The sequence below is a fragment of the Tauraco erythrolophus genome, chromosome 5, assembly GCF_009769465.1.
Source record: "Tauraco erythrolophus isolate bTauEry1 chromosome 5, bTauEry1.pri, whole genome shotgun sequence".
Lineage (NCBI taxonomy): Eukaryota > Metazoa > Chordata > Aves > Musophagiformes > Musophagidae > Tauraco > Tauraco erythrolophus.
Genome location: NC_141469.1, coordinates 78,448,602 through 78,467,673, shown reverse-complemented (window position 1 = coordinate 78,467,673; position 19,072 = coordinate 78,448,602). Strand labels below are relative to the sequence as shown.

The 19,072-nt window shown below is 43.5% G+C and overlaps 2 protein-coding genes across 2 annotated transcripts; both read right to left on the bottom strand.

The window, feature by feature from the left end:
- Positions 1–99: 99 nt before the first annotated feature.
- Positions 100–10,390, bottom strand: CASP6 (caspase 6). The gene is made up of 8 exons (XM_086611800.1): positions 10,360–10,390; positions 8,714–8,755; positions 7,588–7,630; positions 5,416–5,562; positions 4,912–4,988; positions 4,302–4,477; positions 2,047–2,203; positions 100–1,436 (listed from the first exon to the last, which is right to left on the bottom strand). Exons 1-8 carry the CDS (start codon positions 10,388–10,390, stop codon positions 1,198–1,200), a joined length of 912 nt encoding a protein of 303 aa, XP_086467926.1. The 3' UTR covers positions 100–1,197.
- Positions 10,391–12,659: 2,269 nt separating this feature from the next.
- On the bottom strand, positions 12,660–18,476 carry PLA2G12A (phospholipase A2 group XIIA). Its single transcript, XM_086611801.1, has 4 exons — positions 18,269–18,476; positions 17,049–17,125; positions 15,742–15,907; positions 12,660–14,710 (listed from the first exon to the last, which is right to left on the bottom strand). The coding sequence occupies exons 1-4, from the start codon at positions 18,474–18,476 to the stop codon at positions 14,592–14,594; spliced, it is 570 nt and encodes a 189-aa protein (XP_086467927.1). The 3' UTR covers positions 12,660–14,591.
- Positions 18,477–19,072: the final 596 nt, after the last annotated feature.

Sequence of the window (19,072 nt, the reverse complement as noted above, 5' to 3'; positions counted from 1 at the left end):
TGGAGGTTAGACTTGTGTTGTAAGTAAGCTTTTTTTAGTAAATATTGCTGGGAGAGTAAGATATATCAAACTCATTTACCATAAAATCATTTATGTTTCAATGTTGCATTTTATTCAAAGAGTTTATCAAAGCATTCAAATTTATACAATCATGATTTATACAAAACTTAAAAGTAGCCATAGTAAGATTTAACATCTGTGACTTATAACATAGTATATGGAAAGATTTAACTGAAGAAGTAGTAAATTGATTCCTTTATACCCAGGAATGTGGATTAAGACACTTTTCTCAGCTGGAGTTCTCAATTGTCCCCCAGAGTGAAACGTATGTACCAATAATGTAAAAAATAATAAAAGAAATATTTGAGTCTAGTAAGCACCATTGAAATTACTGATGCTGCAGTAGTAACAATCCTATGGTGAAACATCCTGTGGTGACAAACACTCTCACTTTTATATACACCATGACAGCGTGTGGCTGAGCTCCTCTGAGGCCAAGGGGAGGAGGAGGCTGACCCAACACCAAGGCCTGCAGTATGAAGGTTTGCATATGTGTTGTATTTTGCAGAGCTGCCTAGAGATGTCCCACAGTTGTAAGTGAGCCTGGAACCTTGAAATGATTGGCTTTGTGCAAGCAAAAAGAAGCCCTTTATCTACATTAATGCTACAGTTGTACTCAAGGAATTAAGTTCCTTTTCAGTGTTGACAGAAAAAATTTAAAAAGTCTTAAAAAGCTACAAATCCACAAAAATCGGAAGGTGGATGCTGCTGCCCACGGATTTAAAAAGATGCCCAACAAACATATTCCCTGTAAACTGTGCTCATAGAGCAAGAAGAGCTAATCTGACGCAACATTTGAAATGTTTTGGAAATAGTAAAATGTGCCATAGTTAGACAGCAATCAAGCAAAAAACTTTTAAGAAAAAAAGTGATCTAGAGTACCAATTTCAATAAAATCTGAGCACCTCTTAATAGTTTTGCACCAGCTGACTTTTCTCAATTTCCCTGAGATGAACAGAGCTGGAATACTAGCATTAAAATTGCTTTAAGATTTTAGAAACTATTATATATACAAACTATAACGTTTGATCCCAGTGTTTTTGCAGACAATCTTGTAGAATATTAGTCTCCTTGAACTAAGATGGTGTGGTTTTTTTACTTCTACAGCATGTATGTTTATCATTGTTAAATAACAATCTACTTCGATTTTGGATGAAAATACAATTTTTTAGTTAACATTGAGGCAAAACAGGGAATCTGTTTTTTTCCTATAGCATTAATGTCTCTGCACACATCCACTCTGCGATGTGATACTTTCCTGTTAACAACAGTAAGCAGTTCTGTGAACTCCAAGGAAGAGCCGTGCTTCTGAAGTTCCTCACACAAATCCTGAATGTACCAGGAGCCGTTTACAGTTTCACGATGAGAAAAGTAACCTATTGTAGAACAAGAACATGGAAATTATATCCGAATGTAAGTAGTAATGCCACTTGAAAAATATTCATGAGAGTTACTGCTCGCTAGCTGCATCTGTAAGGGATTACTAATGGATGCAAATCTTAGTTTGCCAACTGTGTAATTTCACTGGAAATTGTAGATGGGAAATGGCTTTGAGATCACTTATAGTGCTCAGCCAAGAGGAGTGTGGTTCAGGGACTGGTAGCTTACAGGATTGTATCTGCACATTGCAAGAGAGCAGATGGGACTGGGGACAACATACATAGGGACCAGAGAGGACAGTCATGTAGCGCAAGGAAATTTAGAAGTCACCAAAATCCTGCAGTTCTGGAGAAGAGGGGAATCCTTGCTGTCAGCAGCAAGATTATGATGAGAATGTTTCTTCTTGGCAAATTAACTGCAACCTTAATGGTTTATTTTCACTTTTTCCTTAACATGCGAGGCTGTTTCTCAGATGAGGGGCCACTTATCAGACATGCAAAACAAATGACCTGGAACTGTACTCATCATTTTGACTGCAAAATGAAGAAGCGTTCAAGCTGGTTACAGTGAAGTGTCAGACATCAAATGTAGAATATTAGAACTTACCTTGCGCCACAGAGTAGCACATGATAAAGTCTGCACCAGCAGGCAGGGTGTAGACACCAGCTGCATCCACTTCGGTCTCATTGACAACGGATTCATCACTACCATCTACTGAATCCTGAGCAATAACTGGATCGTCATGTTTATCACCTCGACATGCCTGTTGGTGAGAAACAGTTACACTTTGACCTCTGCCAAGCTCACCTATGGTACTTCTGACACTAACCAGGGGGGACTTCTGTTCAGTTACGTGTTCCACATTACCATGAGTCTGGATTCATAAAGACCCATTTACTTCTCTGTCAATTAAAATATTGGTGACAAAGTCCAGTGAAAGCTCTGAGATTACCACAGAATTGCTGAGATTGGAAGGGACCTCTTGAGAGCACCTAGTCCAACCTCCCCGGCTCAAGCAGTGTTAGCTAGAGCAGGTTGCCCAGGACTATGTCCAGCCAGCTTTTAAGTATTTTCACAGATGGAGACTCCGCAACCTCTCTAGGTGACCTCTTCCAGTGTTTGACCACCCTCACAGTAAAAAAGTGTTTTCCTCTGTTGAGATGGAATTTCATGTGTTTTCATTTGTGCCAGTTGCTTCTTGTCCTGTCACTGGGCACTACGGAAACAAGCCTGGCTCCCTCTTCTTTATTCCCTCCCACCAGGTGTTTATAACATCGGTAAGATTCCTCTGAGCCATCTCCTCCAAGCTGAACAGCCTCAGCTCTCTCACCCTTTCCTCACATGAGAAATGTTCCAGTCCCTTAATCATTTTTGTGGCCCTTTGCAGGACTCACTCCAGTAAGTCCATATCTTTCTTGTACTGGGGAACCCAGAACTGGACACAATACTTCAGATGCAGCCTCACCAGTGCTGAGAGGAAGAATCACCTCCCTCGGACCTGCTGGCAAGGCAGCGATGAGTAAATGCTCTGAAGCACAGCCCTTGTTACATGCTGTTACACTTCGGCTCTTAGTTCAGTCTCAAACCTGTTAGTTGAAGGAGGCTTTTTTGTGAGAAGCCAGTAAGTGAGCCCAGTATTGTCAGTGCTGCAGAAAGGCTATACATGGAGAGCAGGAAGGTAAGAACACACCCAAAAGATACAAAGTAGGTAAGGAGCATTACTTAGAGCTATCGCTAATGAGAGAAACATGAAAATCTTCTTTCATTTACAGTGATGAAGTTCCATCCTTGCTCTTTCCTCTGATTTCCAAAGGTAAATGCTATGCCGATTGTCCTGTAAAAGAACTCAGTTGATGAACTGCACTAAGTTAATTTGCTTTTTGATGACTGCATATTATAAATGTTTCCAAGTATTACTTATAACTTAAAATTGAAATATGTAAATATTTTTCCATCTTTGGCACCTGGTTAAAAAAAACAATCAAAGCTGAATGAGTCCTAATGAAAGATGAATTAACAATGTGCTGATTCTTGCAGCGGCTTTATGCCTAAGGAAGCTTTAATTTGAAAAAAAGGTAATTCTTAGAATTACTCTATAAACTACTACAATCACAATCTGCTGAAGGCCAGGTTCTCATTTGAGTTTGCTAATTGTAATCTGGATAAAGATGGGATAAAGCCCTGTGTAACCTGGTTTGACCTCATAACTGACTCTGGCTTTGAACTGGCTTTGAACAGGAGGCCAGACCAGAGACCTCCTGAGGTCCCTTCCAACTTGCATTATCCTGTGAAACAAGGAGTGGTTTCTCCAATAAGCAGTATTTCTGAGACAATAAAACCTTAAATTTATTCTTTAAATTCTATGGACGTGTCAGGTATTGGTCATGGACAGAAAACAAACAAAACCAAAAAAAAAAAAAGAAAAACCAGAAAAAACACCACCACTACAACCAACCAAAAAACCCCACAAAAACCAGCTTCTGTAAGGATCAAGTAAAGAGACTTGCCTGGAAGGCAACAGTGAAGGCAAGGAGGTTTGATAGCCTTCTACAGCCTAGCCTAGGCCTGTGAGGTGTGAACAGCAGGAACTGAGCTGAGGCTGTACACAGCTTCTCAAAAAAATGCTACTATCTTCTCTGCCATTAAATATACACTGATAGTCAATCTGACAGGGCCTTAATTAAAAAAGAGAAGAATCCTTGTCTTTAAATGCCTTTAAGGAACAGTTTCCTACACCTTCTTTCCTGAAGATGCAAAAAACTTTCCCTGGTGGAAAGACTCTATCAGGAAAACTGACTTCTGTATTACAAGAAGACACAGGTCAGTGTTAACTCCACTGAATTCAGAAACAGACACCTTACCTGAATGATAAATATCTTCGGTTTTCCTACCAGACTTTGGCACTTGTCTCCTCTGAACATGTCTGTGATTGTCTCAATTCTGATTTGGGCATCATATGCATAAACATGATCATTCTCACCATGACTCAGGAACACACAAACAAAGCAATCAGCATTGCTGTGGTCATCCTTAGAGGCTGAAATAGTCAAGTGGTGTTTAGATGACTAAACAATAGTCTACAGCTTCAAAAAACATTGTACATTTGTATCACATAATTTAATCTCCAATCAGTCCTTTTTCAAATGAACCCTATTTTCACATAGTGTAACACTGCAGAGATTTGAAGGTGCAGTGATTCAACATGGCTGAAGATAAGGGCCACTACAAGCAAAAAGAAGAATTCTCCCAGCTGCAGGTACGTACTTTCAGCTTTTAGTGACTTCATTAGTTCTCTCCACAGAAGCTTCACTTACATTGCAACACAATAATCTGTAGTCTAACCCTTAAGTCTTTCTAATTTTAAACAACTCCCTTGTGCACAAAAATTATTTTAAGTTAGGTGAAAATAGAGAATGGAAGATATCTGGAAATTCTGCTACAAATAGATATAACCAATATATAGTCTCCTACCTTCATAAATTTTCTGCAGCACGTCTTCTGCTTTCAGATCATCAAAATGTCTGACTTCGAATCCAAGGTCTGTCAAACTATTGTTAAAACACATCAGTATCAGTAAAAATCTTGCTCAAATTATGTCAGTTGCTACCAACTCAGTTGCTTTCCCTGTGAATGAATATTCACGTTTATGAATTATTTATGAAAAAAACTACTAAACTTGATTTTGAACTCAACTGTGTCAAGTGCAGGTGTAGTATCTGAAGTTACTACAAAGAGTTTGTCCTAAGAGAGGTCTAGACACATTAAACTCATAGGACTTGTGCCAGCAGTTTCTGTGACTCAGAAGGACTGTGCCTTGAAGCCTTTTTTATTATAGCTTTCTTTGCCAAGGTTGCATAGGTGCTGATGTCTGCAAAACCTTTTGTTCTATACTTAAATGTAAGATTAACTGCTTATTTGACTGTGATTTCTGAAGTTCAGCTTTTTAAGCTTGAGTAGAGAAACAGAGTTTCTTACCTGCGTTGCAGATTGTTTCTGTCTGCAAGGGTCCCACGTCTATCTGGCAGCCTCAAATGCCAAAAAAAGTGCTCGTGATTGAAGATTAATGCAACTCCTCTTCTTTGATGGTTCATTTTGTATTGCACTGCAGGATCAAGTGTTTGTCTGTTGCCAGAGATGGAAAACGATAAATGAGTTAATAATGGCTAATTGAATTCCCTTCCTGTATTCCTGCTAGCTGAGATTTTTTAACTGACTAGAGCCTTTGAGGGTCCAATTTCAGAAGAAAAGACCTCAAAACGTGCAGCGTTTTAGGAAAAGCCTAAATGGCTAAGTCTATTTGACAAGCTTGAGAATGTTAAGGAGTTCAGCAAAAAACAAGTGTTGGGTGTGTACTAGGCTCTATCAGGGAGGGTGAACCGTCTCTCTACGACGTGTTTATATTTTCTCTTGTCAGGAGGCCGTCCCATCAGTAACGCAGTAAGGCATAACAGTGCACTTTAGAGTCGGCTAAAGATAGGTCTCTATCTTACGTGTTTAGCTAAATATTCTAACATAATTGGAGAGTGCATATATGCTTATTTAGAATTGTATCTGTCTGAGATTTGCTTCAAGTTCTTCTAAATAAACCAAGTGCTGCACCATAACCAATAGACCAATAAACTGGCGATGAAGTGGTATGGATACTGTATCTTGCAAAAGGAGAACAAATTCGTATTATTTACCCTAACAAAATCAAAGCTATGACAATACAACTGGTCATCTAAGTTTTTAGCAACCAACCAACAAAATCCTAAAGCTGAAGAACAGTGTTGTTCTGAAGAACAGAAGAAACGACTGACCCAGTTTCTAAGTAGAGGACTTTAAACTATCATGGCAACAAACGTACGGAGCACCTCTGTGTTTGGAGTAGCGTTCAGCAATTTTATTGTTTTATGAGCAAAACACAACATAGAACTCTGTGATAGCACACTACGGACTGTACGCGTGGACCCAGAGGTTGTTTCTAAGTGTTGGCGTGGCTGTATTTTGGGAGACAAAGTGGACAATCTTACTGCTTTGGTAGACAGAGGCATCGGTGCAGGGAACAGAAAGTAAAATGCTTCTGGCAATAGACAGGGCCAGTGCTATAGATGTACAGAATGACGGTCCAGGTCACGGTGCTCTAATCAGAGCTGTCATTTTTGGCATGTTACTGGTTTTTTTCCTGCTATGGAATGTTCAGTTTTGGTGCAATTGGTGGAAGAAGTTGCTTAGAATATTTGCCTGTGGGTGTTACTTAAAGATCAGAGTTTCATCAGCAAAAGACTTTTGTTTTGCTGTCAAATGACCAAAGTTATCCATAAACTATTTCTGCTTCTCCACTTTATTATGAGCAGCCTCTTAATAGAACATCTTTTTGTAACGTCTGCGTAAGAATTCAAACAGGGATCAGGAATTCTAGATGTCTGGGGGTTTCTACAATGTCAGCTGCATAACTAGTAAGAAAAGTTAAGTGGGCTGCTTTATCACACTCCCCAATTTGAGTACTTAACATGATAAAAATGCAAAGATGATAAACTTTAGCCCTCTTATGAATGACATTTCACCTGCACCAGTACCAGAGTTTATTTTCGGATTTTGGCAATTTGTCTTCCTTAGGATTCTGCTAGATAGTGGGCTAATAGGGATTTTGGACAGTTAGGTCCCTGGATCTTGTGAATGACCATTAAAGGATGGTTCCCTAAATAGTTCTTCCTCTGCTCAGCTGTATTCACCGAGTGGATGAGGCAAAGGAAGTTATCAGGCAGGTAGTTTACCTTTTCCAGGGCTAGATGACGTTGTAAGGTGGAGTAGGAAAAACTCATTGAATCGCTATCCCGTGGTCCCTTTACCCTCCTAGAGGATTAAATTCCTGTGCAACACTCTATCATTCAGTCTGCCCAATCGTTCCTTAGATTGTGATGGTATTTTTGCCACAGTCTCTGCACATTGCCTAACATAAAAGGAGTCCAATCCTAAGAGTCTCTTCTGCATGCCTTCACGATAAGAAGGGTGGTTCTACATCTGGTGTAGCTAAAACTAGAAATGTGCTCTGTAAGTGGGTGGAGTTGAGTTGAATACTCCAGTCAGATTCTAAACAAAAATAAAAAAAACCTGCACTGACCTCCGTGCCACGGGCCATCTCTGTCATTGCCATCAGAACTTTACCTTATATCCAGTGCATCTACTTCTGTGATGTTCTGATTTCCATCTGTTAGAGAGATCAAAAAGTGATTTAGCCACTAAATCATTCATTAAAAAGAAATTATTTAAACTTGTGCATCCAGCCTTAAAGTTTAGCTGTTAATGTGAATCAAAAGTTCATTCACATATCAGGTAAGCAGGCATGCAGTTGAACAGCTTCATTAGCGTTTGTCTGCACCCACCGCTTCTGGAGGCTGTTCTTAAAGTTCTGACTCGGACAGTCTGAATTTTACGTGGTCAAGACATGCATGTTTTATATCTGTTGGTGAATCTGTATCTATACAGACATATTCAGAGATCATGATTTTATGTAACTAACTAACTGGCTGTATTTATTTAAACAGAATCTGTAACTCAATGGTTACAATTTTACGTAATCTAAAAATACACCTATTTAAATAAAAGAAAATAAATATTTCTTTTATTTCAGTAATGCTGCTATTGCAAAGCTGAGCATTCTCTTTGAGGCTGGATGCAACCCATGAGTCATAACAGGTAGTGTAACAGTATGTATAATAGCTAGTGACAACTGAGAAGATGCAAGATTTATACCTTTTCTTCTGCTAAACTATATAGACATAAGTATCTCCAGTGGCAGAATGCACATAAGGGTAACATTGTGGGAACAGGGAACATGCACATCTTGGGAGCATGCAGAACTAAAGACTTGCAGATGGTTAGGCCAAAATATTTCTTTCTTTTCCTTAAACATCTCTTTGGGCTACAAATCACAGCTACTATTACTACTAGTGGAGACTAACCACCACGTTATGAAAACTCTGTACTATACTATACAGAGGAGAGGGACTTTTTACAAGGGCATGTAGTGACAGGACAAGGGGAAATGGCTTTAAACTGAAAGAGGGCAGATTTAGATTAGATATAAGGAAGAAATTCTTCACCCAGAGGGTGGTGAGGCACTGGAAGAGGTTGCCCAGAGAAGTTGTGGCTGCCCCATCCCTGGAAGTGTTCAAGGTCAGGTTGGATGAGGCTTTGGGCAACCTGGTGGTGTCCCTGCCTGTGGCAGGGGGGTTGGAACTGGATGATCTTTGAGGTCCCTTCCAACCCTAACCATTCTATGATTTTATACCTGTGGTGGTTAATGTAGGTCTGCTATCCAGCTGGACGTGGCCTGCAATTAGAAGAGAAGTCTGGTCATGTATACATATATTTTACAAACTATTTTGTATATATGATACTACCTTTTTAAATCTATTTTTCACATCTGATTAAAGCCTTTCGCAAAACAAACTAACATAGCTATGCATTTGATAGAGGAGAAGTGTTCACAAAGACATTAGAATAAACTTGCAGAAATGTAGAATTGGCTTTAGAAGCTTTTATGTTCAACACCGTCGTACAGGAGGGGGTGGCTCAAAGGAAGTCACGTGCTTCTAAGTGTTACTGTTTACAGGTAAACTTCTCACTGGCAAATATCACTCCTGCTCTCAGGTGTTGGGTCTTACAGTTATCACTAGTAACCTGAATGCACAAAAAAAGCTATTTCAGATTGCTTGGAACATAACACATGGGTCAGACTAATGAAACAAGTCCTGAAAAATGAATGCAGGTAGAACACAGCAACAACACCTGTGTCTGTGGTTCTGTTGATAATATGGAGCCAGAGATCTTTAAGGGTGCATCTGTATGTTTAAATTGACACTGTATTTTTGCTTGTGTACCTGAGAGCTGACTGATGGTTTTGCCTCAGTTTATGGGGGGGCAAAAGCTTTTCATTGCCACTGTCACATGGCAGCTTCATTCGAGTAAACACTACTTAAAATTATTCTGATGTATGAAAAGCTTTCTGCTTGCCTTACACAGGCTTGTTCTAAAAACTGATTTCTCTCAGTGGGACTACTTATCTTAAATCTCGTGCAGATGGTTTCAAAGGGATCCGAGGTCAGGTATGCACTGGATTACACTGGAATCTGATAGCATCTTTCCCTGGATACGTTTTAATCTCAATAAGGTCTATCATTTGAGCCAAAAGCTATGGCATTTAGAAAATACCAGTAAAAAAACGGCACCCCCCAAACAAAAAAATAAAAACGTATGCGTGAGTCTGACAGCATCTTCGGGAACCAAACCCACAGCGTTCTGCTGCTCCCCTCTCCTCCTGTTACACATCACCCTTCTTCCCGGGCACCCGAACCCCGGCTATCCATGGTGTTTCCCCCTCTTTTTACGATGCCGGCTGCTGTTCTTCGGTGTTGACAAAGCAGCGCTGTTTCCGCGCTCGCCCCGCCAGCCGCTGCCCTCCCGAGGCGGCGGGGGCCAGGCTGCCCGTCATTAACCCCCCGTTTGCCGCAGCCGTGGCGGACACACGCGGGACTTTCCCCCCCCGCGGGGTGCGCTGCATTTCACGTGTAAATCTGCTTCCGCCTTGGGCGCCGCCGCCTTCCCGCCCCCCGCCTGCCACCTTTCCTCGCTCCCTTTCCTTCCCGCAACGGAGGGAAAGGCCGCGCTCCCCACGAGCTCCTCGGTGCACGGCCCCGCTCTGTCGCTCCGGCTCAGCCGAAGGGGGAGGCCCCTCTCCCCGCGCCACCCTCGCAAAGACACCCCCCCCCCTCCCGCCCTCCCCGCCGCGGGGGGCGATCGGCACCGCGCTCACCCCAGGCGGCGCGGCCCGGCTCGGAACCCCCGTCGCCAGAGCGCGGGGGCGCCGCACGCTCACAGGGGTCACGCCGTACCGCGCCTTCCCCGTCGGTTCCCCCCCCTCCGCCGCCCACCTACCTGCCGCCCGCCGCCGCTCCGAGCGCGCCATGACGGCGGACAGAGGCACCGCGGCGCCGTCCGTGCCCGCCTTCCCTTCCCGCGGCCGGCCCGCCTCCCGCGCCCCGCCCGGGCACGCCCTCGGGGGCACGGCGTTCATCGCCCTTTCCTCCGGCGGCGGCCGGTGCCTGTCGGGAACGCGGCGGGAGCAGGGGGGAGTGCTGGGAGGCCGCGGGGGTGCTGGCGGCCGGGGCGGGAGGCACCCAGGGGAGAGGCGGCCTCCGCGGGCCGACGGTGAACCTGTAGTGCCGGGGGCTGGCGTGGCAGCTCCCTGCTCGGGAGCTGCACATACAAACCCTCGAGAGGTTTGGGTGTAGGTAATTTTGCAGCTTTGCTCAGTTCTTGCATCAGTTCTCTTTGATGACCTCAGAACTGTGAGGAGAGCACCAAGGTACTGACGAGAGCGCCAACGAATCCTAACAAATGCTGATATTCCCAGCCTTTCCATTACATGGCACTTACTGTTCACTGATCGATGGCGTAAGAAAATAACAGTTTCTAAACCAAAGCCAATGACAAAAAACATCCTTCCGTACAAGAGCTCTGCAGGTTTGTACCATGGATGGATCTGAATTTCCTATCCGGCCTATTTCTAGGTAGGCTCTAGGATAAACTCAAGTGTGAATACGCTCTTAGAGATCATCGCTACAAAAAACAAGGAGGCAGATTTAGAGTGGGATTTTTAGGTATTTTTACCCAGTCTGTTTGGCCTGTTTTTACATAGGCTTCTTGCACAACTAAATCCTCTAGACAAGATGTCTTCCTTTCAGAGGAGCTTAAAGGAGCTATGGGTATTTCTAGTTGCCTTTGCTTGTTTTCCCCTTGTTTGTACTTGTTATCCTCAGACTGCCAGTAGACAGCTAGATCAAGATAAAACTTGTTTAAATTGTCTTTGTGTATACTTTAGTTAGACCATGATACTATTATAAAAGTTTAGCGTCGTCCAGTACAAAACATTAGACTCTTATCCAGCACATCCATCTTTTGCAAACTGCAAATCCTCGATCTCTCAGCTCATGCCAGAGCTGCCCCTAAACCCACTGGCAGCAAGAACTGGCAGCTGTAGAACCTAAACCTAGGACTCCGTAACAGCTTTGCGTTCAGCAGTTCAACTTCTATCAGCTATGTTCCTCAGTCCAACACTTAGCTTAGACCCTAATAAGACCATCAAACATCTTTTCCAGTTTGTTTTGCTGGAAGCTAAGAGCATACTCAGTCAGCCACTGTGTTCAGATGAGTCACCAGTAACTTTATCACATGTATGACGCCTACGGTAGCGTTTGACTGGTCTGTGTTTCCAGCTTATTTTAATACATGAACGTTTTTGTTGTACAGGCAGGTACATGTTTCACTGTAAGTGGGTATTTTTGGAAAATGGGTTATGGATGTATCAGAATTGCATTTCAAAAGAGAGTTCGATTGTGGACACACTGCTGTTACTCAGATCATCCAGAAGAACAAAATAGCCATTTTAAAAAATTAAAATTCACTGCAATATTTAAAGAGTATTACTGATTATATAAAAGTATGCAGTAATGAGTCAAATGCTAAGAGCTGCTATACATAGTAGTATATTTTTTACATATTTATAAAAATATCTGAGTTGTTAAATGGTATGATTGATCCTGGGGGTGATAGCTAGCCTTGATTTTGGGGCTGTAGCTTGTAAAATGTATTTTGTATAGTTTGCAGGTAACTGTAATCAAGGATTTCTGCTACAGGAAAAGCTTACACCAAGTAAAGACTCCCTGGAAGAAGTCAAACGCTTCCTCTGGTTTGCAAGCAGAACTATCAATGTTTCAGTTGTGCTATCCAGCAGTGTTAAAGCTCTTTGCAGTTTGAAGGAAACTCTAGGGTTTTCATGGTACAATTACACGTCAATACAGAAGGGAACACAGACCACCTCTTTCCATCAGTGAAAATTTTCCATGTTCATTTAAGCATTTAGTTTAAGCTTGTTTCTACACAACTCAGCAGCCATCTAGTTGAATTATAGTGTTTTGGACTCACTGCAGTACTTTATTTTAAACAAGCAATGCCATTACCATTCCCTGCTTTGGCACTAGAAGACTTGTAGGGTTCCAACTATGGAATTCCAGGGTCATTCAAAGTCGTTTCAATTCTATGACAGAAAATAAATTTCACCAAATTTAGAGGAACCACAAGTTCTTCAAACATGGTTTTGTAAACTTTACAGTAATACCTCTCTTGCAGTGCCACTTTATATCCACAAATATTAAAAGAAACTATGAAGCGTGGCCAAAGAACTTCAGCAGGAACTTTATTCTGAGGCACTTATATTCAGTGCCATGTACAGTAAGCTCCAGTGAAAAACAAAACAAAAATACCACAAACAACTGGTAAAGAAAAAACATATAAAAGTACTTCCAGAGGAGAAATCACATTACAGGCCATGAGTCTGGTAAATTTTAGGCTTTTAGCACGATTTCTACTCCCACTTCACAGATGCAATATTTCAATATTCAGTCCTCTCCTCCTGTGGATTTCTAAGGCAGAATCAAGGCACCAGGAGAGCAAAGCAAAATCTTTGACAGAGGACCTAATGCAAAAGTTAACCAAGGTTTGACAACTGGAGATAAGCAACAAAAGATCAGCACAGGGAACAAACCCCAAATAATTTAGACATCAGGTGATTTCAGCTGGAGGAGTCAGAGAGGGAACAGATGACAGAAGTACCGGCTCAAACACCTGTCAGCCTCACAGAGGGAGTTTTAAATAAAAAGGTTTGTTGGGCATACTGACCCTATCTGTGGAACTTTCTTTTACTTTTCATCAGAATGGACTAAATGAAAGCAAAGATGAATACAGTAACCAAATTGTGCCACAAGACAAATATAAATCAACGTCTTTGAACAATATATCGTGTCGTGGTTTAACCCTACAGGCAGCTAAACACCACACAACTGTTCGCTTGCTCCCCAACGCCCCAGTAGGATGGAGGAGAGAATCAGGAAAAAAAAGTAAAATTTATGGGTTGACAGGAAAGGACAGAGAAGGAAGGGAAAATAATAGCACCAGAATATACAAAACAAGTGATGCACAATGCAATTGCTCACCACCTGCCACCCAGCCTGTCCCCGAGTAGCGGCCCCCCAGCTAACTTTCTCCCTATTTATATAATAAGCATGACGTCATATGTTATGGAACACCCCTTTGGCCAGTTTGGGTCAGCTGTCCTGGCTATGCTCCCTCCCAGCTCCTTGTGCACCTCCTCGCTGGCAGAGAATAGAAAGCTGGAAAGTCCTTGACTTAGTATAAGACTGCTTGGCTGTGACTAAAACATCAGTGCCTTATCAACATTATTCTCATCCTAGACCCAAAACACAGCACTATACCAGCTGCTAGGAAGCAAATTAACTCTATCCCAGCTGAAACCAGGACAGCATATAATACACAACACAAAATGTTTTATTGGAAAAATAAACATTTGATTCATTTTTAAAACAACATAGCAACTACATTCCACCGTTTTGTCAAATCAAAAGTATATCCTTAGGTTGCAAACTGTTCATTTTAGGGGTCAAGCCTTAAAAGGATCAACATATTTGATCTCAAAAGTGCTGCAGAAGTAAGGTTGATACAGAATCTGGTAGAAATATGTAGTGCAGACATATACCCTTGCCAAGGGTTTGGGGGTTTTTGTTTGGTTTTTTTAAAAACAAACCCACAGGAGAGCATACCTCAGAGAGAAGTGAAGGCCATTGTACCAAAAGCACGAAAGTACAGGCTATTCAAGATGCCATATTAATGCACACAGAACGCTCTTTCCTGTTGGATCTCTCAGATGCATTGACTGCTAGTAACCCCAAAATCTGACCTATATTAAAAATCATCTGATAATTCAATACAACTCTTCTGTGCCTCTGATTTCCCCATTATGAAGTTTTCTTAAAAACGGTTAAATGGCAGTAGTGTTTTCCGATAGCATACCCTGAGCAAACATACACCAAAGGAAAATAATTTCAGTTTCCCACCTTCTGGCGTAAAGGGGAAGAGAAGGAAGACTTGTTTCTTTTTTACATTAGGAAGAATATCATAATGCCTTTCAAACCAGTATAAGCATGTCAACGTTTAATACGTTACTGTCTGAAAAGCGTAAATCTTTGTAACCAAACGCTTGCTTCATTCCAGCTGAGTCTTTATTTTACACCATGAGATCTCGTAATCTTCTTTCAGAGATCTGTCTTATCCTCGTAACGACACATACATGCAGCTCTCTGGCTGTCCAGATAAGGTTTACATCCTAAATGTATAACTGCATCAAACAACAGCTGAACAGTGGATTCACAAGCTGCAAGCAAAGAAGAATTCAGTTACAAGTACACTTTGAATGGAAAATGAAACTCACAGAAATTACTCTGGCAAAAAGAGAATGATTTCAAGAAAGAAGCGATCTTCTCTGGGCATAGCAAATAAATTGTCAAATGAAAGACCAAACCAATACAGAACTATTTAAGTTGTGAGTAAGGACTTTTCACATGCCAGCGAAAAGGAACAAGAAAATTCATTGCATGTGGAATGTTATCAATGTTAGAAACGTGACTTAGTCTTGGAAAGATGAAAGAGCTGTTTAACTCCCTCACTTTTCCCATCCCAATTTATGCAGAGGTTGCCATCTTTAACAGCAGCTCAACAGCACTGAGCAGATATTCACTAGTTCTAACACTGAACACTAACGTGATGACTTCTTTGCAGCTAAATGAATTGGAGAAGTTCAAACATTGGCTTGTTCTAAAAACTGTCTGATCTCAGTGGGACAATGCACCGCAAAAGCGACATTGTCTAAATTACAATGTGCGGTTATGTCATGTATTGATCAGATGCAGGCCAACAACCAGAAGGAGTATCCTATGTCCTGTTACTGAAAAACCTAAAATTTATTCACTGAGGGACAGCATTAACTGCTTCCACTATTAACAATGTATTATTCTAAGAGCTTACTTCATAAAAGGAGACAATGATTTTCCTACAGTTTACTAGCAATCAGACATAGTAGGCATTTATAACTCAGCAAAACAGTGAATATTCAGTAAATGCAAGAATTATAAGTGCATTTTGAACAAGTTGTATTCCCATACGCATACTCCTAAATGGGAAGCATTAGTTTTTCCCCTCAAGGTTAGTTTTAATGCTGATCATTTTCCTACGCTGTGTCATTGCTCTGCTGTGCAAGTGTCTGGGCTGCATGACAGGACAGAACAAGGCATCTTTCAGCAATAGCATCGGCTTATGAAAACGTCTGACATTACTGCGCTGCACAAAGAGTCTTTGCCAAATAAACTCAGTTAAACTTGAAAAGAAGAAAGGCTTTTTCAAACTTACCCTGGACACTCTCTGAGATTCCAAGTGTTTTCTGCACATCTCTGCAAATTTTGGAGAGGCAGGACTGAAACTGCTCATCGCAATCGTTTTTTTTATTGCCACAAGTATCATAGCATCTGTCGTGGTGATTGCAGCACTTCGTCATCGAAGGGATACCGATGTCAAACTGTGAAGGAAGTCCCCCCCCCAACTCCATTGGTATTCCAGTTAAGAAAGATCTAGCCTATGAATAGACTGTAACAGTTAGAAACTAAAAGCTAATGCAGTCAATCCAGCTGTCATTCAGTTATCTCTGTATTTTGCTGTTCACCTCTAGTAAGCTGTGGTGGTCTGACCCCAGCCAGCAGCCAAGCACCCACAGAGTTGCTTGCTCACCCCCTGCCCCCCTCCACGGAACGGAGGAGAGAACAGGAAGAGCAACAGCAAGAAAACTTGTTGGTCGAGATAAATACAGTTTAACGGGTGAATGCAAGAGGGGAAAACCACCCCAAAACAAGCAGTGCAAAAGCAATCATTCACCATGTCCCTCAAGCAGGTGCCCAGACCGTCTCTGAGCAACAGCCACCTTGGAAGCCAAACACACACACCACCACCCCCCCCACTCTCTTTTTCCACTACTCCAGTTTTTATTGCTGAGCTTGACTGTGTAATACAGAATATCCCTCTGGCCAATTCGGGTCAACTGCCTCAGTTGTGTCCCCGTCCAACTTTTTGACCAGCCAACACTCTGGAGTGGTAGATGGGCAGAGTGGGGGAAAAAAGAGAAAGTCCCAAAGCTGTGCAATCGCTGTTCAGCAATAGCCAAAATCATCAACAGTTTTAGCCAAAAATCCCAAACACAGTGCCATGCAGCCTACTATGAAGGAAGTTAACTCCATCCCAGCCAGAGCCAGTACATACGCTAACCCTTATCTTCTTTCTAGCTTAGGGAAAAGGAGTAAGGACAGCAGTAAGGGAAAAGGAGCTAGCGTCAATAAGGACAGCAGGAGTCAGAACCAAACCCTCCACTCTCCCAGGGCTACAGATCGTCAGAACAAAACAGTTAAAAAATTAGAAATTAATCATCATTCTATTTTACCCCTATAATATTTTATGTCAATGACGAAAACATTTATGCTGCGTTCACTTATAATACTAACATTTTCCATGTGTTTACACCAAAGCACGTGCTGGAACTGATAAAAGCGGGGACATTGTACATGGATGCTGTCTCATCCTTAGAATGAGGGAGGGGAAAAACCGCCCACATTGAGGAAAGTTGATGTATGAAAGACACACAAATAAGCCCCCAAACCAGAAATACTTACCTGAACTCCAAATAAAGGGGATCCACAACCATTTGGTGGTGAAGGTTTGTATCCGTAGCGAGGAAAGGGCTTTGAGCCTGAAAAGGTAATTTATCATGCCTCAAATAGAGTTTTTGCACAGAATTTTAGTACTTTCAAAAATCACCACAGGCATTTACTTGGCTTAAGACAGTATCACGTATATTTTTACCTGAAACATATATTCAGGCACCTGAATATCAACAATTAGTACCAAATTACAATTTTGGGGTACTAAGCATTTTTTTTTTAAAGAAAGGGGACAAGACACTTGAGCAAGTGTTAATGTTAGCTTCCCAAGTTACGGAAAAAAAGAGCTTGAGTTACTAAAATTGATGTGTCACTTAAGTGCACAATATGTAGTATTACATTAAAAAATGGAGCACTTTACAGTAAATTCATTAATATTTCTATGCTTTATATGCAAGCAATAGTAGTAGTCTGATTTTTTTAGCTTAACTTTTAAAAAGCTAAGCTTCCAGTTCATTTAACTGGAATGAAACATCTTTTTTTATTTCTACAGCATTGATAAAATTTAAATTAGTCAAGACTGTTAAAGTCACGTCTCCCTAAACACTGACAAGTGCAGCAAGATAGGGAATTCTGCATCCCAAGTTAATGAAGGTTGTGGAGTTAAGCTGAAAAACGACCCTTCACCTCATTTTGGTATCGGAAACAAACTGAGGCCACAATTAAAAGTAACCGAGAAGAAAAAACGTATTTGAAAAGTGCTTGTTCTAGTAGAGAGAGGAAAGGTCAGGGTGTCCTGGCCACCCTTGCGAAGCCAGTCAGGGTGCCACCACCGAACTCATTTCCCGACTCAACAAATAATCCAACCGGGAAAGGCCGGGGTCGGTCATTCGGCCGAGAGAGACCGCGCGCATCTCCCGTTTCGGGGCGCTCCTGGAGCGCGGGTGAAGAGCCGGGAAGAGCCCCCTTCTCTGGAGCACCGCCCGCCCGGCACCCCTCTGCGGCAGCCGGCGACGGGGACGGGCAGGCACTGAGGTTCTCTCTGCGGCTGCGCCCCGTTTCTCCGGGAAGCGCCTTCCGGGACCGGAGGCAGCGCTGCCGCCAGCCGCCCGCCCTCGCAGCGCAGAGCCGGTCTGACCGGGCCGGGCCGGCTGGCGGCGGGGCAAGGGTCGCCGCGGGCCGGCGGGGGTCTCGGCCGCGCCGCCGGCCCCCCGCCCCGCCGCCCGCCTCACCGTCGCCGCACTTGTACTGGCAGAGGCCGTCCTCGCCGCCCAGCAGGTCGAGAGCCGCGTTGAGGTACACGTCGATCTTGTGCACCCCGTTGCGGATGGTCTTCAGCGTCATGCGCCAGTCGGGGGTCTGCGGCGCCTCCGCGCAGCGCGCCGGCCGCGGGCCCAGCCAGGCGCAGGCCAGCAGCAGCAGCAGCAGAGCGCGGGCCATACCGAGCGGCGCCCCGCCGGCCGCCCGCTAAGCCCCCGCCGCCTGCCCGCCGCCGCGGCGCCCCGCCGGCCCGGCTCGGCCCGCCGCCGCCGCCATTGTCCCCCGCGGGCACCGCCCCCGCCCGCCCGGCGGGGAGGAGCCTTGTGCCGCCGCCCGCCCCGCTGCAGCGCGGGCTGGTTCGGCAGGAGAAACGCCGCCGCCTCCGGCGGGTCACGGTGCCCCGGGTTCCGGGGGAGTGGAACCTTTTCCAAGCCCGTCCAGATGCAAAGCGGGAGCTGCCGGCGCATAGGGCTGCGCCGGGCCCCGGGAGGTAACTTTTTTATCTGGAAAACCCGTGTTTGGTGACCATGTTAGACGCGGTGAACTTGGCGTTGCTCAGTGTGAAGGAGACAGCAACAGCGTTTGCCCGAACGTGCCCAAAGCCACGCGCTGCTGTCCTGCGGGGCGATCGGCGGGAGAACTTGGAATCATAGAATCATGGAATGGTTTGGGTTGGAAGGGACCTCAAAGATCATCTAGTTCCAACCCCCCTGCCATGGGCAGGGACACCCTCCATTACACCAGGTTGCCCAGCTTGGATTAGTTCAGCGGGAAAA